The sequence below is a fragment of the Mesoplodon bidens genome, assembly GCF_964165515.1.
Source record: "Mesoplodon bidens genome assembly, chromosome: 9".
NCBI lineage: Eukaryota > Metazoa > Chordata > Mammalia > Artiodactyla > Ziphiidae > Mesoplodon > Mesoplodon bidens.
In genome coordinates, this window is record NC_138166.1 from 13,336,718 (window position 1) to 13,363,473 (window position 26,756).

The window sequence follows — 26,756 nt, forward strand, 5'->3', positions numbered from 1 at the left end:
ATCCAACATAGGCTGAGTGACCACACGGTGGTGACATTACATGGCAGAGATTTAAGAATCCAAAGATATTTGGACTGGAATTCTGTTTGGAATTCTGTTAAAAATCAAGAATTCTAAGTAGCTTTTGTGGCATTTTGGGATGAGAGGGGCCTTTGAGAAGTTCTCTAATCCAGCTCCTTGATTTTCAGGTGGGAGTCCAATCTAACAACCCATCCAGAGGAACAACAACACTCCCCCAGACACGGAGAATCTCAGAATCTTCTCAGAAACACTTTCCCATGTTTAACAAGTCTGACACAAAGACAGTAAACCTGCTCAAAATAGAATTACCACCAGTTTACAGCAGGGCAAACAGACTCAGAGATTTATGATTTCTTTGAATTGGTGTCAAAGCAGGGAGCAGACCAATAACTGGTGAGATCTGGCTGATGCTCTAAGGTGGGGCCATTCTTTCACCTTCAGGCCTTGGGGTGAGGCAGAACAGATTGGCCAATCTTCTGTTCCTTTTTTTTTTTTTTGGCTACACCGCACAGCATGTGGGATCTTAGTACCCACCAGGGATAAACCCTCACCCCCTGCAGTGGAAACGCGGAGTCTTAACCACTGGACCACCAGGGAAATCCCAGGCTTAGCCAATCTTGATAGATTTGCATACCTATAACTAAACTGCTTTTCCCTTAACAAGTAACAGGTTTTTTCTCCTCCGACCTGGGCAGGTCAAAGTCTGCAAGGACGCAGACCACAGTGGGCACTTACAACTGGGTCCTGAAGACGATAGTCAGGAGCTGAAACGCCACACTAGCAGCCAGGCCTAGACCGAGGCCCAGGACGACGGCAAAGATGAAGGTCATAACCCAAATTAGCTGTCAAAAGAACGCAACACATACACTACCGTTTACTCTCATTTAAGTACAGTGTCCTAGGTCCAGAGCTATAAGAAAGCATGAACTTCTAGGGTCCAAAGCAGAAGTTGGGAGTGCACAGCAGATGGGACCTGCCTTGAGGTCATTTCTGCTGGCTCGGGTTCTGAGCTGCAGAAACACAAGCAAATCGTTTCAAAAATCCAAAAGGGAGTGTATCCATTTCTAATCCCATCCCTGAGCCAGTTAAGGAAATGATCGAATCTGTCACAGCGAAAATTCCAGAACCAGCTGCTGTTTGTCAAAATCAGCAAATTAATTGGTAGAGCCTGGACTAATCTCTTACTTTTGGTCCTCTGATTTAATTAAAGGCTACTGTCTCTACCAGACTCCTAGCATGCCAAAAAAGTGTTAAAATCCCTAACACTGATCTATCAGCAGCAAAACTAAACCAAGTGTGGTTTATTACTTTATGCTTGTTAAGTACCATGAGCTATGTTAACAAGCCTTTTTATACCACAGACTTTGACCCTGATATCATTAGGGACGCGGGCCTCTCATTGCAAGGCATGCTGAGAGTGAGGGGAGCCTTTATAAAGTGTTTCCAAAAGGAATGTTCAGAATTTTTCTTCACAGATTCTCTGGAAACTAACATATGATGTAATGAAGAACAGAAGCAATGCATACCCTAAGATTCAGAGAGTTTCTGTGGTGTTAGAGGTGACTGCAAGAATTTTTACAACAGATCTAAGAAGTTCTCCCCTTGTGTTTCATGGACCATTTCCTACTTGTAAGTAGCTCATCCTTTTACATTAAAATCTCAGAGAATAATCATTAGAGTATGTAGTTTCAAGATAGCAAAAAAACCAAACTCAGGTTATTTGAACAGACAGATAGAAACAAAATTTCACTTTGTTTACAATCTAAATATGTATTTTACATCAGCCTTAAAATGTCATTCTGATTCCTCTCTTTCAAATACCATCGCCTCTACTTACACAATCATACTTATCCTTTCGCCACAATCTTCGTATTTCTGTGAACTGCATCAGCATTCCTTTCAAGTTTCCAAGCGCTAAAGCTGCCAGGACAGACTGTGAAAAACATAAAAAGCAGATGTACTTTGAGATAATCCAATAACCATAGAGAAGCAAAGGTGAAGGTTGTAAATAAGTGAGTCCTTTCAAGGGCCTCAAGGCCTATCAAAGGATACACCCTTTTCTGGTGTGCAATGCCATGCACGATACACCAGAGCCGGGACTGTGAGCTGTCCCCAGCCATGATTTTGTCCCCACCACAGTGACAGGGACATGCCATAGATGACCTGATAGCATTTACTCGCCTGTTCCTTGGGTCAGAGAAAGGCAGATCTGAAGACCTATGACCCAAAGAAATTCTTCCCAAGCAGAGATGGTCTAGTGTATGTCTATTTACTGTAGGTCGGGAGAGGGGGTTGCTCTTTGTTTAAAAAAAAACTTGGGGGGACTTCCCTGGTGGTCCAGTGGTTCAGACTTTGCCTTCCAATGCAGGGGGTGCGGGTTCCATCCCTGGTCGGGGAGATAAGATCATGCCTCGCGGCCAAAAATCCGAAACATAAAACATAAGCAATATTGTAACGAATTCAATAAAGACTTTAAAAATGGTCCACATCAAAAAAATCTTAAAAAAAAAAAAAAAAAGAGACTTGGGGAGCTTGGGGTCTTGGAATCAGAATTCAAACCTTGGATGATGATCAGTAATCATGTCATGTAGTAAGAGGAAGCCGAAGATCACAGAGAGGTTCGCAAAGATTTGACGCCGACTCTCTGGGACAGTGTGAAACTTATCTGTCTTGTTCCCTGCTAGATCCCCAGAACCTACTGTGCTAAATGCACGTGGGAGGGGCTTCATAATGATTCAGCGAATGAGTGGGTGAACTGATGTGTGGAAGAGGCAGGAACACAGCCTCCTTTAAGAAGCCTGATGGTGATACCGCTGAACAGCAGAGTCACGGAGAGGGGTCTGGGTGGTCAGCTAAGCTCAAGTTTTTGTTTCGTGGCATGCCGAAATGAGATACTTTGTCTTGCAGGAATTATGATAATTAAGGTGAAAAATGCCGAATGGCACGCTCTCTTCCTTATTTGGGTTTTAACACAATGGTAGGAACAGGCCCCCAACCCCTGCCCCCAATTCAGCTGTTCGGTTCTGAATGGACTATGGAATTTGTAGCCTGACTACTTTCACACCATAAAAGAAATGTACAAAGAAAAACCAAACACAGTTTGTGTTTTCCTATCTCAAATATAGTTTAACTGATCTAGACATTTTTTATTTTCACAAGTTATGTTTATACTTTAATGCCTGACTAGCTCATTTACTCAGTGTGAGAATAGAGGTGGTTGTTTAGAAGACTCAATATTGTCTTAAGTGACTTTAAAAAGGAAATTACACACAAATGCACACCAGTTAAAAAATGGGGGAAACTGGATAAAGTCTGTAATGTGGTTAACAGTACTGTACTGATGTCAATGTACTGGTTTTGGTATTGTAGTGTAGCTATGTAGATGCCCTGCCCCCCTGCCATGGTAGCTGTGTGAAAGGGTCACAGTACTCTGTACAATAAGCCTGCTGCTTTGGGGGACTTTACTATACAACATGTACCACCTGCAGAAGAGACATTTTTTTTCTTTTCATTAGGCGTTATTTACCACCTGGTCAGTATTCCATGGAAAAACTTGAAAATGGGTAAACAACATATATATGTATAACTGAATCACTTTGCTGTACACTTGAAACTAATACAACGTTATAAATTAACTATACTTCAACTTAAATTTTTTTAAAAATTAAAAAAAAAATTGAAACAATTTTCAGTGAAATACATACACAATAGAGCCCTTTAAAGAAAAGTAAAGATTACAGAGCCCTGAGAAGCCATAGACAGGAAAAGGGGAATCATTTTACCAGGAACCGGGTATCCATACTGTAATTGATATAAAGGATTAATTGTAAACAAAATGCTTAGAACTCTGCTGATGCTTAGTAAGCGCTCAAGGAACGTTCATTCTTAGCTATCATGAAGGGTTATTTTGTCCTTATATGATAAAAAGAAGTAGACCGGTTATTCAGATGAAAGAAAAACATTACAGACACAATGGTCTAAGAAGGAATTGTCACATGGTTCCTTTACAAAGTAGGGCCTTTGATTAGCATCCTGGACAGCGTCATTGGTGTGGTTTATTCACGAAAGAGATAGGATTTTATTTTTTTATTTTTTAAATAATATTCTTTTTTTTAAACCCCACATTTGTTTATTTATTGATTTTTGGCTGTGTTGGGTCTTCGTTTCTGTGCGTGGGCTTTCCCTAGTTGCGGCGAGCGGGGGCCACTCATCATCGCGGTGCGTGGGCCTCTCACTGTCGCGGCCTCTCTTGCTGCGGAGCACAGGCTCCAGACGCGCAGGCTCAGTAGCTGTGGCTCACGGGCTTAGTTGCTCCGCGGCATGTGGGATCTTCCCGGACCAGGGCTCGAACCCGTGTCCCCTGCATTAGCAGGCGGATTCTTAACCACTATGCCACCAGGGAAGCCCGAGAAAGGATTTTAAATGGCAATTGCTTTTTTAGTTTCTCCCAATTGAAGTGGGTGAGGTAGATCCCAGGGATGCACATGGGAGGAAGCACACAGGGCAGAATTCTCTATGTCGGGGAGCTGTGTGTCCATTTATTTTTATTGAGATATACATTCTTATATACTTTATTTCTTTGGTGGTGACTTTTTGACCCATTTTATGCCATTCCTCTGGAAATCAGTAGGTTAGCATAGGAAGAATGCATAATTTTAGCAACGAGTACTGTGCACTGCTTGGCTACATTCGGGATAACTGCACTGGGACTCCAGAAACCTTGGACAAAACTCATGTTCCAGCTACCAACAAATAAGGAAAAAGGCCTAGATAACAACCAACAGACTTTGGTGGGCTGTGTCCTATCTCTATGTCCTTTGTAGTCAGAGGTATAATAGAATGTTTGTAGCATAAGAATAACAACAACAATAATAATCTTTACAATAAAGACTAGCATTGGGACTTCCTTGGTGGCAGAGTGGATAGGAATCCGCCTGCCAGTGAGGGGAACACGGGTACGATCATTGGTCCGGGAAGATCCCACATGCTGCGGAGCAACTAGGCCTGTGCGCCACAACTACTGAGCCCGTGCTCTAGAGCCTGCGAGCCACAACTACTGAGCCCGTATGCCTCAACTACTGAAGCCCACGTGCCTAGATCCCGTGCTCCACAACAAGAGAAGCCACCACAAGAAGAAGCCCATGCAAGGAGAAGCCCACGCACCACAATGAAGAATAGCCCCGGCTCACCACAACTAGAGAAAGCCCCTTCACAGCAACGAAGACCCAACGCAGCCAAAAATAAATAAAAAATTTAAAAAGGCTATTATTTATTAAGTGTTCATCATGTGCCACACCCTGGGCTAAATATTTCACGTGCATTATTTCATTCAATTTTTGCAACAACTCTGTGAGGTGGGGACTATTTCCCTCCCTATTTTACAAATGGGCAACTTGAGGTTCAGAGAGGTTAAGTAATCTGCCCAAAACACACAGATAATAAGCAGCAGAGCCGCTAGAAATACATCTACAGGACTAGAGCCAGTGCCCCCTGTACTCCCTCAAAGTCAAATTAACACCACAAAGAACAAGGTATTGACCATCATCTGGTTTCCTACAGATCCTGTATTTTCTAGGGCCCGCTGTTATTTTTGTAACCTGGATGCTGCCACGGTGGACAAAGCATTAAACTACGCCCTCAAAAATTACAGTTCTGGAGAGATGGACAGAGGAGCATGAGGTGAAGGTACAAGGTCAAAGTCTAGCTGTTTGCTCCCATCCAGCAATCTGACAGCTTTGGTCTTGGAGTCAAACCAAACTCTGGGAGCTGCAGGGCGTATTCCTAAGAAGAGGTTGTGTGGCTGATAGCACCATTCTCTGAATTCGATAGAGGCCCTGATGACCTCAACCTTTAAGAAACACTTTAGTCAATCCATATCGAAGCTGCAGTGCCAGGATGCCTTCCTTTGTAAACATTAATTATATCTGGGGCTACAAACATAGCGGTTGAAGAGGAGAGTTGATAAGGCAGAGTATGAGTTGCAAGGGTAGAGTTGTTGGATATTTGCATTCCTAACATTCATAAGATAGTGCCAGGAGAAAAAGAAATAGTTTTGGCCCATAGAGTATTGGCTAAGAAGAGTACTTGAGAGTTTGTAGATACTCATTTTCCCTAGTTTAGTTTGTGCTTCCTCAGTTTAAGAACCAGCGTCCTTGATTCATCACCCAAAGGAGAGAGGTGTCAGTCCGAGAGAGGAGCGCAACCTTTTGCAGAGGCTCCAGAAGAAATCCAATGGCTAGGATGACAATCAGCACGATGACAGCAGAGAGAAGGCCAGCAATCTGTAAAGATGAGAACATTCTCATCACAAACTCAACTTTCCCCCCGGGCTCCGCATCCCCAGTGACTCATGCTAGGATGACTCTCACAGCAAAGATCCTCCAGTACCTGGGTTTTGCCTCCTGTACTCTCCTGGACCCCTGATCTGGAGAGGGCTGTACTTGCTGCAAATCCTCTGAACAATCCACCGAATATGTTACTCACTCCCAAGGCGATTAACTCCTGATGGGAGAACAAGGAAGAATCTTCTTTAGATGCGGCACCATTGATATTATGCATGCAGAATAGTATATAAAGTTGCCTAATTAGACCCAGCGTCGGCTTATACTTACCTGATTGCCATCAATGGGATAATCATATTTGAGGGAATAGACGCTGGCCACAGAGAAGGCCACTGCAAAGCCAACAATGGCAATGCCAAAGCAGTCTCCAATGGTATCTCGGAAAGTCTGCACATTAGGTGTGATAGGGGCCTGAAACCTGAAATTGAAATTAAGCAAGTCAGAGTGTCACCAACCTGCTTATAAACCTTCAACGGTATCCATTTGTTCTCAGGAGAAGTCCAAATTCCTTAGCAAGGTCCCAATTACCCCTCCTCCACATCTTGCTTAATTACTACCATTTTCCCAGAATTTATACTCCAGCTATACCAAGCTTTCTTTGTTTCTCATCACCCATCATCTCTCACCTGGACAGCTTCTAACTTGCTGTTGCCTCTCCCTGAACCATTCCCCTCATCCCTATCCTTCCCCCCAGAAAGTCTTTCTTCACCCCCAAGGTCAGGGTTAGGCAAGATTCTCTATGCTTCCCCAGTTCTTGATGCCTCCTGTTTCCATCCCTGCCCCTCTCTCCCCCAACTCTCCATCCAGACCCAGAGCAGGGACTGTAACCGGTTCATTATTCTATGACCAGGACCAACAATGGTCCTTCACAGCATATGTCAGGTGGTCAGTAATTGTTGGGCAAGTCAGCGAATGAATGAATGCAATCTAGGCTGAGTTGTGCCTTTGGAGTATGACTAGCAAGAATTTAGCACCCCTGAAAACCTTGGAATCTGTTATCTTACTGTTGAAAAGCAATGCTGCCTGTATTTGATATGAGTGTAATTCTAGTCCAGTGATGGTGATAAATCTGATATGATTTTGCTAGCATAGCCACACTATAGTGTACACTTAGATCAATATAAGCTTTGTGCAAAATGTCTCAGGTCCCACTTGTATTGTTACATTGGGTTGCAAAGTATCACCCATTATGCCTCCAATAGCTATCCATGGATGAAGGCTCTTTGAGCAAACGCAATTCTGAGAGAAGGAAAGCAAGAAATTCTTCCCTTCACTGATAATGGTAACCTTTCATGGAAAACCCTTAGCAAACAGATGGGCGTTAGACTCTGGCCCTCACTCCACAGAACTTCTAGAGCCAACTGTGGCCCTGATGGAGGGCGGGTTTCCATTTAAAGTGAGATAGTGTCAGGGAAACATTCAAGTCACAGAGGATACTCCTGTGCCTGTGCCTCATGAACTTAGAGCAGTTAAATAATATTTACTAATTGTATTATAAAGTCCAAATATCCCAAACTCAACATCAATTTACTAAAATGCTCAGCTCCTATAAACATCTGTTTCTGACCTAAAACTTATTGGAGGTAAGTTAATTGGGTCCATTCAACTCTTTTTAAATTGCTATTCATGTTTTGTGAATGTTAATAAATTTTTAGCTCTAATTTTGAAGGAGTACTATTATTTCATATTCTGCAGCTTTCATAAATCAGAAAGTTAGCTTGGAATATTATATATAATCTAAAACCAGTGCTACAATTATAATCTGCATTTTATACCAAAATAACCAGAAGCCTGCTATTATTCTTTTTTTCTAGCCTCTAATCACCATAGGCAGAGTGGTGTGATGGAGATTTACAGTCTGAAAACTTGATTCATTTCCTGGCTCTGCTACTTACCCAGGTTCCCCATTTGTAAAGTGATGATAATAACACTTGATCTCTTTTCTTCATAATTTTTGTGGGAGGGTCAAATAAATAATGAATGTGACTACTGTTGACACACTGTAAAGTACAAAGTACCTGTAAGCTACTATTACAGGGTCCCTCTGGAATCTGAATATATCCTTTGTGTTTCCTTTACTATTTCAATGATCTCTTTCCTTCAGCCAAGTTATTTGCATTCAGTGTATGTGGCTTCACAAAGTCACTTCTAAGGTGTCATATTCATTAATAACAGATTAGCAATAATTAGCAATCGTTACCTTCCAGTTATCTACTATTTGCAATCATCAGAAATTGAAAATGCTCACTCGATTATCACTCAGAAAAAATGGGACTGTAAAAAGCATGTAGGGGCTTCCCTGGTGGCACAGTGGTTAAGAATCCGCCTGCCAATGCAGGGGACACTGGTTCGCGCCCTGGTCTGGGAAGATCCCACATGCCGCGGAGCAACTAAGCCCGTGCGTCACAACTACTGAAGCCCACGCTCTAGAGCCCGCAAGCCACAACTATGGAGCCTGCGTGCCTAAGAGCCCATGCTCCGTAACAAGAGAAGCCACTGCAATGAGAAGCCCGCGCACTGCAAAGAAGAGTAGCACCCGTTCGCTGCAACTAGAGAAAGCCCAGGCACAGCAACAAAGACCCAACACAGCCAAAAATAAAATCAATCAATTAATTTAAAAAAAAAGCATGTAAAGTGCCTAGTACCTAATTTAGGTGCTAAATTAGGAACAGCAGTAATGCAGTTTGAACACTTACAGTAGGCCAGGCACTTCAGGACATCACACATATTAACTCACTTAATCCTTACAAGAACCTATGTAATAACCTATGCTATTTTTAGCCCCATTTTTACAGCCAAAGACGTTAAGGCACAAAGTTTATTTGCCCAAGATCAGGAAGTGAGTCTGAAGTAAATCCTAGGCACTCTGCCTCTAGAAAGCATGAGTTTGCTTACTGGGCTACACTGCCTCTCTGTAGAGTGTAATGACCTATAAATGTGAGTTACCCCTTTCCCCACCCACACGCACTATGGAGGGAGGTCCACTGACATTTAAAATATATTTACTAAGTAATGTCTCTAAGACTGTAACTCAGTGTTCTTACCTTTTATTTCAAAACCATTCTGGCAAGATCCTCTTTAATTTTGTATCTACTTATCTATCTAGTTTGTGTCTCCCAAGATGTTTAAATAAAGCATAATCACTTGAAAGTTGCAGAGTAGAGAGAAACATTAGAAATAGTCTTTAAGCTTCAGCCTAATTTCTACAATTTAAAAGTGATATTTGTGATCCAAATATTACAAGTGTAACACAATTTTATCTGACGATAAAAATAATTTTTGCTTAAAAATATATATTTGCTTTTAATAGAATTTAGTTAGTTTTAAGTCAACAATGCAATGCATATAAATGCTGATTCCTGGAATAATTCTCAAATACTCCTAAGCATGGGGAGGGAGGGAGGGTTGTTTTTTTCTTTTTTTACAGGAATACCACCTTTCCTTGGTAAGCAAGTTGGAAGAAATTGATGCTATGGCCAGAGGGCAGAGAGAGGAAAGAGCACAAAACTGGATCTCCCTCCTCAATCCAATAAATGCAATGGAATACGTTTTCAAATTCCTTGTACAAGCTGCGCCTCCCATCCTTCTGCAGCGCTAAGAGTTGCTCTGGGCTTGTCTTGAATTTGATCTTGAGAAAGGACAGAGTGTGCCCATCTGTATTGCTCAAGCAGTGTGTGGCAGGTATGCCTTCAGTGTCTCCTTTGAACTGTCAGAACTTGGCTCCAGTAACCTCAAACAAAACACTACATATTGTTTATAGTAATTTATGGCCAAGGAAATCTGGTTTCCCTCGGTTCCTTTTAAGGGGAGGAGCAAGTTCACTTTGCCTATTTTTCTACTTTCACTGTCTCACTTTTCTTGCATGTGAGCCCCTTCTCTTCTGGTCTGTGAGTTCTTCCACACAGAGAAACTTCCTGATGTTAAGAACTGCAGACCCTGTGTCCTTTGTGACTCCCTCCTAGAAGGAGAGAAGTGAGCCCTCTTCCTGGATGCATGATGGATGCCAGATACAGGGAGGGTTCTGAGCTGGGTTCATGCATTTCAACTTGGAGTCGTTCGTCACTACTGCTTACTCTCTAATTAGTGCTTGGAGATGCCATAATAAGAGAGACACTTACCCACTTTTCATCTCCCCAACCACGGCCACGTTAAACCTGTTTTTGAAGTCAAAGCCATAGGACACACCTGTTGCGATCACAGTCTGCAAAGTTGCAAATTGCCCAAGTTAGAAATGGAAGATGTAACTAAAGAGTCTTGCTTTGAAAAAAAAAAATACCATTGCCAAAAGCCACCCCTTGACTTATTAGATAAGAATCTCAAGCTCAGGTTTGGCTACTTTTTGAAAAGTCCCGAGGCAATTCTAATGTACCACCAAAGCTGAGAACCACAGCTCCATTCCAATGGGTGTCTCACTAGGATTCTCAGAGGTCTGCTCTCTGCCCCATCCTTGTCTTACATGGAAAGAATAAACCCCAAATCATCAAAGCAAGTTATTAAATTCTGAATAAAGAGAAAACCATACTAAATATGATACCCAGAAACTGCAGAGAGGTCGCCGGTCCCACTAAAACCTCCTGATCTACAGACGGTGAAGGGCTTTAGACATAAAAACACAAGACTAACGAATTATGAAAGAAAGTCTTGAGACGATCAGTTACCATGATGAGTTCAATTGGAATGGGCACTGGAAGTTTGGCTTTGTAGCGCTGATTTATTTCTTTAACCACAAATACCACCAACAGGATAACCAAGGATGTCACAAGGTCTGCAATATTAGTCTTCTCTATTTGTGAGAATATGGAAATTAGTACCTAAAGTATAAAAGTAAAAAACACCCAAGTGCTACATTAATGTGTAATTTGGATATAACACTTAATTAATTCCAAATAGATAAAAGTAAACAGACGTGAAACGACTGAAAGATTGATAGCAATTCCCTGTTCTGCTCATGTTAGCCACGAGTAATTGTAGAGACCAACATGGAGATACGAGAAGGCTAAGTCAGCACAGCATTGTCACCACACTGGTCTAGGGATGCTCTTCGTCTAGTGTTGAATTTTCTTGAATGTTTTTCACATTTTTATAACTGGTCTCTTCTGCTCTTAGGTCTCGTTGCCATCCTTTTTTTTTTTTTTTTTTTTTTGCGGTACACGGGCCTCTCACTGTTGTGGCCTCTCCCGTTGCAGAGCACAGGCTCCGGACATGCAAGCTCAGCTGCCATGGCTCACGGGCCCAGCCACTGCGCGGCATGTGGGATCTTCCCAGACCGGGGCACGATCCTGTGTCCCCTGCATCAGCAGGCAGACTCTCAACCACTGTGTCACCAGGGAAGCCCTGCCATCTTTTTTATTTCACAATCAACACTACTGCTCTGTCCAGGGAATAACCTTTGACCTCTGGTAGTTTTTCTTAGCATGTATCCCCTTAATTCCTGGCTTTTTTTTTTTAATGTTCAGACCCCTCATACTTCTTCGTTGACTCTCTCTGTCACTTTTGGAAACTAGTTTCCTGGCTAGCTGTGTAATTCTTGAAGCCAGTTGGGTGCCATATCTGTGGGATCCAGACAGCTCAAGCAGGTCCAAACTGGATCCCAAATGGTTCCCAAAAGACTCCACTTCTGGAATAGCTCTGGATGGGAGTGAGAGAGGGCTGGTTCCAATTTGGAGGGAGTTTGTCTCTGACTCCCAAAGACTGTCTTGACAGAATCACTAACAAGCCCAAAGTCAGTAAAAGGAAGGAAATAACAAGGATCAGAGTGGAAAGACATGAAACACAGACTAAAAAGACAATAGAAAAGATGGATGGAACTAAAAGCTGGATTTTTGAAAAGATAAAAGAGACAAACCTGTAGCTAGCCTCAGAAAGAAAAAAAGAATGAGGACAAAAATACATAAATTCAGAGGCACTAAGAACACTCTCTGTTCTACAGAACATCCTTTAGAGGAGAGAAGAAAGAACCACTGTTCTATTTACATATTAGCCAATTTCCTTTTGTTTTATAAACAGGGATGCATAAGAGTCAGAAGAACTTCAATTCTAAAAGAAAAAGACCTGCTCTTTAGAAATAGGGAAGCACTTCCCCTCAATCAGCACATTTCTTTCAAAATAAGATTTTGAGAAAGATTTTATAACTTGGGACAAACTTTTAATAATGGGCATCGATGTTTTTTTAAAAATACTGAAGACTCAAATCTAAGAGAAGTGGTAGTTAATTTCTGTTATTCACATCAGCTGATGTGGTATATGGTGGCTGTGGTAGATTTTCAGCATTGTTCTCCCTGCCACTTTTTCTTAATGTGAGTACATTTCACAGCCCGTTGATTTCTTGGAAGTTATAGGTAAGTCCTGCAGCAAAGGAACGAAAGGAAAGTTCTTCTGGAAACATGATAGTGAATTTCGTGTATTTCCATATTTTTTAAGCAAAAGGAATACTTACTTTGAAAATTGAAAATGGATCAGCATGTGCTGGGACTGTCAGCTGAAGAATAAATTTGAGCTGGGAAACCAAAACGTGAACAGCGGCAGCTGTGGTGAAGCCACTGATTAAGGATTCGGACAGATAAATCACCACGAAGCCCAGCTGCAGAACCCCCATGAGCAACTGCAAAGAGAGAGCAGAGCCTTAGTGTAGATTCAGAGAACACCTCGGCAGACTGAAGGATCAGCTACTGTAATGATTCAAAATGTGGAGGTTCAGCCTCCACTCCTGTGTCTTGAAGAAGCAAGTGTTGTTGCCTCCTGGAAAACCTCCCATGCAAGGTACCACCCTCTGCTTCCCTCCCCCATCCCAACACCCCCCACCAAGGTGGAATGTTACATGGTGTTCAAATAACACATCAGTCCAGTATACCCCCAAGAACTAACAGGTTTCTTCTCTTCCCTCTTTTGAAGGCGCGGTATCTTTAGGAGACTCACCCATAAACCTTTCATAGCAGAATCTTATCTAACATCAGCCCTCATAAATTTTCCCAGGGAATTTTCAGTTAACCTTTACAGCTGCTGTCGCATGCGTGGGTGAGCATCCATTCAGATTCCCTCAAACAAGTTGCTTGACTTTCGTTAGGAAATATGTAACTGCTCATGACATCAAAAGTGCTTGATTTTAAATGAGGGCAAAAGTGGTTCATTCCCCCAAAGCATCAGGATTTTGCAAGAAAGTAAATGGATAGATGCTTGGTCTACCTCTCCACTCCTGTCCCCGGAATGCAAACTGAGCTGTGAGTTTGCAAAGGCACTAGGGTCAGAGATGCACTCAGACCCCATTGTTGAACTGACCCCATTGTTGGTCAAGAAGACCCACCACTAATGTCTTGGTTTGAATTGACCCTTTTTTTGTTTTTCTTTAAGGAATGGTCTTAACTAAAAATATCATTAACCGTAAACTTAGGCAACATCTTGAGGAGTCTGACATTTTCACTATCTAACATCTTGAGGATAGGGACATTTTTATAATCCAGGCATGGTGACAGGGGCGTGGCTTGGGAGTGAGGCTTTAAACCCCTCCATAATCCTTTTCAGCTTTCTCCATATCTTTGACACGGACTATTCAAAGCACTAAGTGCCCGTCCCTTCCAAACAGACTATAGTCAATGAGGAATTAGAAAGAAAAACATTCCCTAGCTGCCGGTTTTGCTATTGTATAGAGTTCTGTTTAGTGAGTATATAAATTCCCAGGTATATTATTGAATCCAGCATTTCACTTGTCACCACATGTGCCTCCCCACTCTTATTTTTCCTTCTCTCTAGACCCACATTCAATCATCTTTGCAAAGTAGATCTGCCCTTTCACTTCTGGCTGTGGTGAGTGACTCTTCTTAAATTATTTCCAATGGGCCACTGAAGGAGGCATGTAAACTAACGGGAAGAGTCGGGAGGGGTGGCAGGAAGGAGAAAACCCACAAAGATGTGTACCAGTCAGGACACATAAATTGGGGAGGGTAGATTCTGTGACAAAGTACTCACCTGGATGATTCCAGAAAGAATTGTGACCGTTGCAGCCACCATCACCTTATGCTCATCTAGTGATGAATCATTAGCCACTGAGCTATTAGTGACTGTCAGATCAGCTGTATCGGCTGTTGGGGTTAATCTCACAACTACTGCTCCCACCATCATACTAAGAACTGGAAATGGACCTAATAAAGAGAGGGCGAGTTGTAGTCATTATGTCTCCCTATAGCACAGTTGTCTTTCAGCCATAATGTAACATATAAAAAGACTGGTGTCTGGAGTTCCGGTCTACTTCCCCAAGCCCCAGTCCTAATTCTTACAAGAAACTATGACTCCTCTCCTGGATTCTGCACAATTTGGAATTGATACAATGTGTGGCTAATGGCATTCATAAAGAAAAGCAATGTGAGCATTAATTAGCCCAGTAGTTCACTTACCCACTGATATGTGTCTAGAAGTGCCCAAGAAAAAGTAGATTATGACTGGGAAAAAGGCTGCATACAACCCATAGCTTGGGGGGACGGTGACCAGCAGAGCAAATGCTAAACCTGTAAATACACAAGCATCAGTGTCCTTATTTCATGCAAAGGGATCATAGAAGTTTTCATTAGGTTCTTCAAGTATTTAAGATTATACCTTAAAAATTATTTTATTAACTCAAATGTATCAACGGTGTAAATGTAAGAGCTAAAGCTATAAAACTCTCAGAAGAAAACTTAGGTGTAAACCTTTGTGACCTTGGATCAGGCATGGGTTTCTTAGAAGTAACACCTATAGCATAAGCAAGCAAATTAAAAACAGATAAACAGGGCCCCATTAAAATGTAAAAATGTGTGCTTCAAAGGATACTATCAAAAAAGTGAAATGACAGCCTACAGAAAGGGAGAAATTATTTGCAAATCATATCTTGGATAAGGGTCTGTTATCCAGAATTATATAATTAACTTTTGCAATTCCACAATAAAAAGACACATAACCTAATTTTAAAATGTGCAAAAGATTTACACAGACATTTCTCCGAAGATGTACAAATGGTCACTAAGAACATGAAAAGATGCTCAACATCATTAGTCCTTGGGAGAATGCAAATCAAAACCACAAAGAGAGACCATTTCATGCTCACTAGCATGGCTAAAATAACAAAGGCAGACAATAAGGATGTGGAGAAATTTGAACCCTCACCATTGCTAGTGGGTTATTATATGACACAGCAATTACACTCCTAGGTATATACCCAAGAGAAATGAAACATGTTCACACAAAAACTTGTGTACAAGTGTTCATAATAGTATTATTCATAAAAGCCACAGCGTGGAAACAACCCAAATGTCCATCAACTCATGAATGGACAAACAAATTGTGGTATATCTATACAGTAGAATATTATTCACCCATAAAAAGGAATGAAGTATCCGTACATCATGGATGAAACTTGCAAACATGATGCTAAGTGAAAGAAACCAGACACAAAAGACGACATGTTCTGTGACTGTTTGCATGAAATGCTCAGAATAGGTAAATCCATTGAGACAGAAAGTTGTTGCTGAGGGATGGATGGAGGGGCAGATGGGAAGTGATTGCAAGAGATTTTGGGGGATGGTTGTAGTGAAAAGGTCTTGCAATTAGTTAGTGGTGATAGTTGCACAACCTCGTGAATACACAAAAAACCCTGAATTGTGCACATTAAAAGGGTGAATTTTATGATACATGAATTATATCTCAAAAACAAAAAAAAGTTACCTTGCAGTACAGCCACCAGCCCTGTGCTGATTCCAGAAACAATGTCACTGAGGAGCCATTCCTTTATGTGATACACTGGCAACCAAGATGCTATGGGGAACAAAGAGAGGGCAATTCTCTTGGCCTTTTGTGCAGAACAGCTGAAAACATTGAAAGCCACCGTTCAGTTATTAATGTCCAATTTTAAGTTTAGTACCTATTGTAAATGGAAAATTGGGAAAGATAATAATATATTATCATTTCACTAACTTTCCCACTAACATTCACCTCCTTACCCATATCAACTGCCCCCAAAGGATTGACCACCACCAAAGGATTTTTTTTTTTAAGAAAAATGTTGCTTTTCTTTAGAAACAATAGAAATTATTTGTCATCCTCAGCTTGACTTTACAACACTTTGATGGAGAATTTTCCTCTGTCCTCATGTATCAGTTCTCTGATATGGAGAGATTGTGTTGAGAGCCGAGATTGGTGTTCATTTCAGAGACTACTTTTCTAGCCCTGGCAGGAAGTAGGAGGTTTGGAAACCAAAGATAAAAAGACTTTGGAGAGGGGGGAAAAATATTTGAAAAAAGAAACATTTTAAATCTTTAATAAGTAGCCAATTATAAATATCTGTTTAAAAAAAAAAAGACTTTGGAGACTGTGGGCTAGAAAGAAGAGCTTGGAAGCTTAAAAATGTCAGAGAAAGTGCTTCATTTACTCCTAATGCCAGTACCTTAAAAAAATATCTTACCGGAACCACTTTTTGAGATGATCCAGAAGTGTCTTACGATGTCTGTGTTTCTTCTTATGTTCTTCCCCAAAAGCATTTGCGGAATACACTGGCCTGGCCACGACGTACTGATTCCCGATGGGTTCAATCATTCTGCTTTCTCTGACCGTTGTGGTAAGTGGAAGACCTTTGGAACTATGTGGCAAACCCTTCTTGCCTTTAGCAGGTTAAAAATGCCTGAAACCAAACAGAGCTTGCTTCTTAAATAACTCGGAGATAATGTGATGCAATTTACAGATGAGTGAGCTCTGAACTGAATGTTACCACCTTTTGAGATCAAAAGAGGCTGGATTAAGGGACCTAGATTGTGTTTTGCTCCTGTGATAATCGCTTTTTACTGCAAGGAGCTGGACACAGCTTCGCTGGGTAAGTAAACAAGGGCTTTGATTGATTTATTTTTTAAAAGATTGCCAAAAAGCAATAGAAATTGACTCAGTTTACTAACCAGTGAGTGCATTTTTGACTTGTAAAGCGAGATCTCAAGAAAGGAATTTATTTAAAAAATTTTTTTTCAGCAATGTTTCCAAAGTTATGGCACTGGGGGTACTGGGACAGGTTAGATTTAAAGTCTAGTCATTGCCCCTAACTCTAGTCAAGGCTGTTCCATTTGACCCATCAGAATTTTTGTAATACATTATAAAATGTTTTTAATTCGTGAAATTCAAGGATATTGCCCATTTTCTTATTATTTCTGGGAATTAAATAGAGTTTTATCATTTGTAGTTGAGGAAACTACTCGATTTACTTAACCTTTTTGAGCTTCATTTGTATACTTGGAATAATAATACTCGTTACAAGGGGATGGTGAATATTAAATGAGAATGTTTTCACAGCCTCTAGCATTGCTTCAAAGCATCTAGCATTGCTTCAAAGCATCTAGCACACTACAAGCATTCACTAAATGGTAGTTCTTATTCTAACTCTTTGCATTTTCTGCACAAGATTGTTAATTTCTTGGTTCTTATCTCAATCCTTTTTACTACAGTTAAAAGATCAGTTTTGCAAAAGTTTTTTAATGCACATTATCTATTTAGCCCTCACAATTCTTTGAGGCAATTACTATTATTATTCTTGTCATCTTCTTACAAATGAGAAGATAATAAATAGCACATAAAAGTCTCCATAAAAATCCAAGAATCTTTTCCTCAGGTCATACAGCTAGTACACTGTCAAAAATGCGACTTCTGTTTTCAGACTTTGCTGTTTCTTCTACAACATGCAGCTTCTCTTTTGTCCAGTGTGAACAGAATTGAAGAACCTTCCAACTGTTAGCATTTTGCCCTCTAATCTTTGTTCTGTATCACAGTTATTAATTGAATTATCTCAAACTAGATTGTACCTTGTTACATGGTGCTTTTCCAAAGCTCAAGGGAGTTTTAGCATGTTTGCAGAGCTCAAGTTATAACCAGGAGTCAGATGCTGGCCTCAATTTCTGACCCCACGTGATCTCTCTTTGACACCCATTTCTTTTCCCACCCCATTCCCTAGCTTCCTCCAACGTCCCTTCTATTGACCTTCTCTGACCACAGTGTGGTGTTTCTGCCCCAGCCTCTGGCTTGACCTCCAGCATTTGAGACCCTGTGAACTTTGTTATGACTGTGAGACCACCTTTGCTATTCTTTCTGAGCCTCCTCCAACCCCAAGCTGCTTGTCCTCCTTGCTTCTCATTTCTATTCCCTCTCCCACCTCTCCACACTCAATTCCAGGTGTTATATCCCACTACCTATATAGTACTTTCCATTATCAAAAGAACTTGTACGTGAAGGCGGGGGTTGGCTTACTCATTGCTGTGCATAGCAAGGATTTTTGTCCTTGTTTGCCAACTACCAACCATATGGTTGGGACGTTTACACAAGATCTATCCCACGTTAGTGTCTCTTGACACCTTAGGTCTCTTGCAAAGGCTGTCTTCAAGAAGAGCTTTAATCCTTGAGGTATGCAACCTAGCCAGCATTATTTATTTTTATTTTTATTTTTTTTGCAGCATTATTATTATTATTAGGCCATGCTGAGCAGCTTGCGGGATCTTATTTCCCCAGCCAGGGATTGAACACTGGCCCCCATATCAGTGGAAGCATGGAGTCCTAACCACTGGACTGACAGGGAATTCCCCAACCTAGCCAATTTAGGATGAAGATGATTCGGGTACTGTGCATTCTATTTCTGGCAGATGCTGCCATGGACAGGAAAAAAAAAAAAGAAGATGCTGCTATTTTGTTACTTTACTCATATTTTCATCAAGTTGTTCACAGAAACTCATTAGTTCACTTCTTTAAGAAAGATCCTGAAAGTGCTTTTTTTTTTCTTCCTTTTGCGCTGAACATTTTCTCTCTGCTAAGTCACAGTCTAATTTTTTTGGCCAGTGACAATGATGGCAGATATAACTACCTCTCTATGAAGCTTCCTTCCCTGAGGATGACCATGCCCTGGCTCTTTAGTGGATCAAAGGCCTGAGCCCTGGCCATCCTGCCACAGCCTGGGAAATGCCACCACCTCATGCCCAAGCGCTGACTACAAGGGGAGTGCTCGAGGGCCGGCGTCAGGGCGGCTTAAGAAATCTTTCCAGAATTTAGAGCGAGAGAGCTTGAGGGCCAGCATTCCAGTCTTGTGGTTTTCCCCTAGCTGCCATCACTGCTCCCAAAAGCTACTGCTTCATATTCCACATGTAACCAGGGACTTCCCTGGCGGCCCAGTGGTTAAGACTCCATGCTTCCAAAGCAGAGGGAACTTAAGATCCCACGTGCCATGCGGCACAACAAAAAATCACTAAATCGACCACCCCAATAGTGCCTCTGCTGAGACAAGCTCCACATACGCATAAATTAATGTCATTCTCCAGTTCATCATTTCTGGGATTCTTGAGAATGACCTACTTTAGTTAGGAATTCAAAAGTGATTTTTCTTAACTTAAAAAAAAAAAAAAACCTGAACATGTTACCTTTTCCCCAGAAATTCTTGGAAAACTTTTTCTTGGTTCCTAGAATCAATTCCAATTTCAAATATTACACCCTCATTAAGGTACACCTTTTCATGTTCTGTTTTATCTTCATGCCTCAAATTTTTCTCTGGGTTTCTTAGGGCATCAGTGGCTTTTGGGGGATTGAAATTCATTCTCAGGTACTTTTCCTCCTAATAATTTTGGAACTTTAAGCCTTGTTTGTGTATATTTCCAGTCTTGCTTCCTTTCTTATGATGTGTTCTTTTTGGCCTCTATTACATATAAATTACATATATAGACACATGCACATACATACATATACCTACACATCTTGGTCCTGTGACTTAGACATACACGTTTGTCTTTCTCTGCTTTTTTTTTTTTTTTTCTGAGCAGAAATTTAGTCCTGGGATTAATTTCTGAAGTTCAGTTTTTCTATTTTAGCTATTCTGATTTATTAATAACATTTTGATACTTCTAGGAATTAGGGATAGTCATGCACATTACCCATCCCCCTAACCCCTCTGAGCTCCACCCATCTGCAACCTGCAGCGCAGCACTGAGTGTCACCACCTGGCTCCCAGCTACCTGGGCTCCTCCATTTTGCCTGCCCCACTCCCCTGAGAAGTGTCGATGGCCATGACCTTTGCATGTCTCAGCATTTATCCATTCAGTGTTCTAGTCTTTCAGGGGTCTTCCCCTTCTGTGGGAAACTAATTTGAACCAAGATGCTCATAAGCAGTGCTAGTATTTTTCTTTAATTGGTGGTAACTTGAAACCAGGAGGGAAGCAGGTGTGCAGAATATTTCCCAGCCCCTCCCCAGTCATGGTAGATAACTTCTACCACCCTTGCACAAGGTTGGCTTTCAGTGACTCCACCCCTCCGTCAGACCTCAAAATACCCCTGTGCCAGTCGGTGGAAAACCAGAGGAAAACCAGAGGAAAGCCAGGCCTATTTCATGAATTGGTCCTTGGACAATGGGAAAAACAGCCATGTCTTGATAGCTACATCTGGGGGAGAGATGGGAGAACAAGCAGAATAATGGCTCTGGTGAGCACCTTCAGAGGGACCCCACTCCACAGCCAAAAAGAAACCAGAAATCAAGGGCATGTAGATCCACATTCTGGATGATGTCAAGCTGAATGGAAGTGGGGAGATAATGGCATCAATATCGTAGAGGGACAGAGTGGTGGTTAGGAGTCACTGGGCTGGGGGTGAGTGGGAAGGATACGGGTGAAGAGAGCTCGAGGCGGAGGCTGATCCTAATGAAGAAAGGTCAGAAGGGTCAGAGGCGGGGCAGGCTATACTTTCTAGCTAAATGCTGTGGTTCTTGTGTGCTTCACGTCTATGGTATAGATGTGAAGTTGGACCTGGTAGCTCTTTGGGAGAAATGAATGTGTCCATTACCATTTAGAACATAAAAAGCACTCCTGTTTTCCTTCCACCCTTTAGTCATGATCCTTGGAAAGCTATGAGCACCTCAGAAACCCTTCCAGATTGCTTTTGAAGCCAGAGTCTTCCCCTGAAGAGGGGATACGCTGACATAGAAGGCAATTAAAGGTGGTGGGACTGGAATGAGAATCCTGATGGTGTGGGGCAATATCTCGAAAGAGTCCCAAAGGTTTTTTTTTTTGCCACAATAATATGGATGATTCACACAGCTCTAGTTCAGTGTCCATAGTGGGCAAGAACATAACAGGTATTTTGTATTGCTTATTCAAGAAATCTGTGTATGTGACAGATTTATAGTGGTCTTATCTTCTAGGAACTTAACTCAGTTTTATCTTAATCTTAGTTCAGGCACTATAGTTATTATTGACAATTCTTTTTATTGGCAATTATTATTGTCGACCATCTGCTGAAAAACTCAGTCAAACCTAATTGAGTTGGGAGGTGCAACAGAAAAGAGTGGGAACTGGGCAGCTAAGTAGACCTGCCTTCACATCCTTGCTTTGCCATTGCTTCACTGTGTTGCTATGGGCAAGTGCTCCAAGCCTTAGTTTTTCTCATGGTGAAAGGGGATGTCATTACCTCTCTGGTAGGACTGTTGTCCAGACTGAAAGTGAGGTATGTAAGGAGAGACTTCTTAGCTTTAATTGCACAGATAATAGTTTCAGGATGGAGTTTAATAACTGGGTAGACCTTACGTGACAGTCAGCTGGAACCTGTCTGAAAATGTTAGTGCCGCCATCTTTTCTATAATTTTGTGTTTATTCTGGACTTCTCCAGAATTCAAGCTTTTCCATTCCCACCCATTTATTTTAACATAATGTTAAAGCATCTCCTATCTAAACTTCTTAGCATGGTATACAAGGCCCCGCATATCTTGGCTCTGGCCTACCTCAAGACTCTTCACTCCTTCATAATTACAGCAGTTTCTTAACAAACCATGATATTTAACACCCCCTCCCCCCATTCCTTTGCATGCATTGTTTTCTTTATCTGTGTTCTCCAACACCTGGTAAATTCCAATTTGTCCTTAAAAATACTCAGCTGTCCCTGACCATTGATTTGTTCCTTTGTTCCTTCAACAAGCGTTTATCATCCTATTGTTTGTTAGGAATCCTGTTCCTATTGTAACTGTATAAGATAAGACAATGCTGTAAAGCCTTCATGGAATCCCCTAAAAAGAGTTAATCATTTCCTTATCATACACACCTTGTGTGTATTTCTCTCCCATAGTGTACTGTATTATCATTATTTGTTGATAAGTTTCTCTTTCCAATAAGACTCAGTTCCTCAAGGACAAGGTCTAAATCTTAATCATTTTTTCCCTTTTGCATAGTACCTGTACCATAGTAATTACTCAGAAAGGTTTGTTGAAATAAACTGAACTATAAGCAAAAGATATAGAAATGATGTAGTCCTAAATTCCAAAGTTTACTTGCATAGAAGGAGTGCCCAAAACGATTGGTACAGATAATAAATTGTAAGCAGAAGGAATGTGAGTGTGGGTTGGCATTGAGGAAGATTTCATCAAGGGACTGTGGGTCTTGAGTTAGACCTTAAAGAACAGGTAAGTTTGAAAGAGATGATGAGAAAGCAGTGGGGGATGAAGACATCATGTTCAAAGGCTAGCGGCCAAATACTGGAACAGAAGATTTTGTTGGCCAAAAGGCTGAACTGCTAGAGAAATGTTAAGGTGTGCCATAGGAAGGAATCTCAGACCCACAAGCCTCTCAAAATAATAAAGACAATCCCTTGACTTTCTCTAAGGCCTTGCATCTTTCTAAGAACTTTCACTTTTCTCTCTTGAGTGTTATCCTGTGAAGTAGGCAGAGAAGGTAGGCGTTATTATCACCAATTTATAGACCAGGAAATTGAGGTCAGAAAAGATATAAGACTTCCCAAGTCTCACAGCTAGCAAGGGACAGGGCCAGGACAAGAAGCCAGGTCTTGTAAATGATTCTCTCCAATCCACACTCTTCTCTGCCTTTTGATGTGGGGATGCCCATGAGCCGTGATCCCCAAGAGAGACAAGAGAACAGAGCTCCAGATGAGGTACCTACAGTGCTCTTGCCCTTATGCAGAAGAGCCCCTCCCACCAGGCTCCTGCTCTCAACATCACGTACACAAAATGTGAGCCTGGATAGCCTGGAGTTCAATCTCACTGAAGTGAACTGGTTTATTCTCCCCTTTACTACTCAACAAAGTGAAACAGAGTCTAGAGGAAGGCTCTTTTCTCCTTGTTTGGAGAACCAAGGACCTCCATCATGGAGAGAAGCTGGACCAAGTTATTACTCATTTATTCTAGTAATTAAAAAACATCCATTCTCATTTTGTGAACTGTTTTGTTCCTTAGTGAAGTATAAGCTATTTAGTAGCTATTGAGACATTTGTTCACTTGTTTATATACCTACTCATTCATTTATCCAGGTGGAGGAGGCAAGGTGTGTGTTAACCCACTGTAAACTGTTTAATACTTTTGTCTGAAATCAAATAGTTGCTTCCTCATTTCTTAGTAGGAATGATCTTTATGTGGTCAACTTTCACTACACTGTTTCTCTGAGTGACACATTTTCTTTGGAAAAGAGAACTATCTAATCCAAAGATTTAATAAGTTGTTTTTCACACTCACGTTTAAAGAATATTGTGTAATCTTTTTTTTTTTTTTTTGGCTGCACTACATGGCATCTGGGATCTTAGTTCCCCTATCAGGGATCAAACCCGTGTCCCTTGCAGTGGCAGAACAGAGTCCTAACCACTAGACTGCCAGGGAATTCCCTGTAATCTTCTTCTGACATTTTAAAGAATGAAATAAAATTTCCTGTTAGGACTGGTAATCCATAGGAAAAGTACTCCTGCTGGTATGATATTATTCATGGCATGTGACATTCTGCTACTTTCCAGTGGCAACTTTTTTCTCTTTCTTTTTTCCTGTCTGTCCTACTTGTTTGTATTCCCTTTTCTCCCTGCTGCCACCCGGCCCTGCTTTCCCTTCTTGGACTTTCTGGACTGTCTGGCAGTTAAATCCCTCACTTTGGGACCAAAAATCTTTTCTCAATACCTTCTAACAGATCATTCTATCTCCTGGAAAAAAACCTTTCCTAAAATCTTGCTTTATTTGCCAAACTTCAGAACAGGTGGTCTACTAATAAAGTCAGGTGTGAGTGCAGAATTAAAGGAATATGTGAATAATGAATGCAAAAAACCCTGCTATCATTGAAAAGGCTATTTAAGCCCTAACAGTGCATACAAACATTTACTTGGTCATATCAAAATCTACTCAGGTATTTACATCACATTGCTAGGGTTCCAGACTAACATTTTTAGCCTACTGTTAGTGGTATCATTCAAAATTTCCTGCTCATGGAATAAACTCAAGAATGCAACCTAACTTTTGAATCGGCTTTGATCAAAAAATATAACATTTGCAAGAGAAAACCAGTTTGAGTAAAATGATCACATATTTGTTTCCTACCTGATACACACTCATTGAGGTCCTTCAGCGATGGTGGAAAATAGCCCAGTTCTAAGAGGCAGCGTCCATCCACTTCGGTCTATAGGTTCTGCACGCATCCATATGTATAGAGACGTCTATATATAGGTTATGTAAGTCAGTGGGGAAATCACCTTTCTGTCAGCTTTAATAATTAACTTTCATTAACTTTTACAACAATGGAAAGACTCCAGTGTGATCTTGACCTTTGAGACTCTGATCAGCAGATAGGATGATGACAACAGCTTCCTCAAGTTCCTTGTGAGATTATACCTCTCATTGCACTTGTATGTGTGTGTGTGGATTTCATTGGTCTGCAGAGATCTGCACAGCCTATGTGTATATAGAAGTAAAGAAGAAAAAAATCTCAGCAAATGTTATCTTCCTGACATTTTACCTACTAGTTTAGATGGGAGTTGAGAGGTGTTACTTCTTGGCTGGATCACTCCAAAGAATGCTCATGAGATGCAAAAGAGCAGTGCACAGGCTAACTCATGGTGTGATAAAGGCCCTTCTTAGGAAGCTCTCCTAACTCCAGGCCACAGGCCTCTGTTTTCCCTTTAATTTCTGCCCCGACCACAGCTTCTGCTAAGGGCAGCAGACCCTACATTGCTAACTCCAATGAGTGTTGTTTTTTTTAACATCTTTATTGGAGTATAATTGCTTTACAATGGTGTGTTAGTTTCTGCTTTATAACAAAGTGAATCAGTTATACATATACATATGTTCCCATATCCCCTCCCTCTTGTGTCTCCCTCCCTCCCACCCTCCCTATCCCACCCCTCTAGGTGGTCACAAAGCACCGAGCTGATCTCCCTGTGCTATGCGGCTGCTTCCCACTAGCTATCTATTTTACGTTTGGTAGTGTATACATGTCCATGCCTCTCTCTCACTTTGTCCCAGCTTACCCTTCCCCCTCCCCAAATCCTCAAGTCCATTCTCTAGTAGGTCTGAGTCTTTATTCCCATCTTACCCCTAGGTTCTTCATGACTTTTTTTTTTTTCATCTTACTTAACCTCTTAGCATTTGACTGTGCTGACTACTCGTCCTGGAAAACCTCTCTTTTAAAAATGTTAATCTTTAAGATCACACCTCTCCCCATTTTCACCTCATGCTTCTTTGCCAACTCCTCCTCTGTCCAACTCTTTTTTTTTTTAGGCACTCCCCTCTGTCTTGGTCTCCCTTCTCTTCTTGCTACCAGCTTGAGTCCTTGGACTCTTTATTCAATAGAAGCTGATGAGGCCAGACGAGAATTCAGGCAAGGCTTTACTGGGGCCCCTGCTGCAGAAGCGTGAGGGAGCAAAAACAAGCAACAGGCTCCTTTGCTCGCTCCCTGAGGAGGGCGGGCTGGGTCCTTAAGCGGGGCAAGGACAGGGCTCAGTTGGTGAGTCTGGATCGGACCGGAGCGGCAGCTTGGGTGGTCGGCCCATCCCCATGGGGGTGCTGTGTGCAGGGATTGTGCGCAGTACCCTGCTTTTATTCCCGGCACCTCAGAAGTGGCAGTTGGTTTGTGGCCTTTTTGTAACTTATTGTTCATAATTTGCCCCAACTGCGCATGCATGCAGTTCTTTTTAGTCCCTTATAGTTTGCATTCTGTTGCTGGAGGTGACGTTCGTCCGGGTGCAAATGCAAGCACTCTGGTAGATACGGGTCCCAGGTCCCAACCTATCTTATTCTCTCTCTTTATCTTCTTGCTCTAAGAGTCCCGTGGCTCCCAGGGACTTTCAGATTTCTAAGTCCAGCCCTCCAGATCCACATATTTAACTGTGTACCCAATATCTCTGCTTAGAGGCCCCACAGGCCTCTCAAACTTGACACGTACGGATCTGAACTCTTGATCTTTCCTCCCAAATCTGCTTCATCTCTACTTTTCCCCATTCTAGTAAAGAACCCCACCCCCCAACTCGTGTCAGAAATCTGAGAGTCATTTTGCCACTTTCTCTTACAATCGCCCCACCCCCAGCCAATGCGTCATCACCAAGTCCTGCTGAATCTACCTCCAAAATATATCACAAATTTTCATTGCACTTTTGCCTCCCTAGCCTAAGTCA

General features: G+C 41.6%; 1 protein-coding gene and 1 long non-coding RNA gene across 2 annotated transcripts in view; one reads left to right on the forward strand and one right to left on the reverse strand.

Annotated features, from left to right (window-relative positions):
* The window catches only part of SLC26A3 (solute carrier family 26 member 3), a gene marked incomplete at its 5' end in the record, with an annotated part of 28,368 nt that extends 11,449 nt beyond the window's left edge, over nt 1-16,919 (reverse strand). Inside the window, 12 exons of the mRNA XM_081243584.1 lie at nt 757-863; nt 1,859-1,954; nt 6,225-6,302; nt 6,409-6,522; nt 6,633-6,780; nt 10,481-10,563; nt 11,021-11,173; nt 12,799-12,963; nt 14,325-14,497; nt 14,750-14,860; nt 16,053-16,192; nt 16,789-16,919. Of these exons, the coding sequence (XP_081099710.1) occupies nt 757-863; nt 1,859-1,954; nt 6,225-6,302; nt 6,409-6,522; nt 6,633-6,780; nt 10,481-10,563; nt 11,021-11,173; nt 12,799-12,963; nt 14,325-14,497; nt 14,750-14,860; nt 16,053-16,192; nt 16,789-16,919 (1,499 nt within the window). The remainder of the gene's footprint in view (nt 1-756; nt 864-1,858; nt 1,955-6,224; nt 6,303-6,408; nt 6,523-6,632; nt 6,781-10,480; nt 10,564-11,020; nt 11,174-12,798; nt 12,964-14,324; nt 14,498-14,749; nt 14,861-16,052; nt 16,193-16,788) is intronic.
* On the forward strand, nt 13,012-17,187 carry LOC308622264. The gene is made up of 4 exons (XR_014016605.1): nt 13,012-13,121; nt 14,109-14,162; nt 16,862-16,941; nt 17,065-17,187. It is a non-coding gene; the product is annotated as an uncharacterized lncRNA (long non-coding RNA).
* The last annotated feature ends 9,569 nt before the right edge of the window (nt 17,188-26,756 follow it).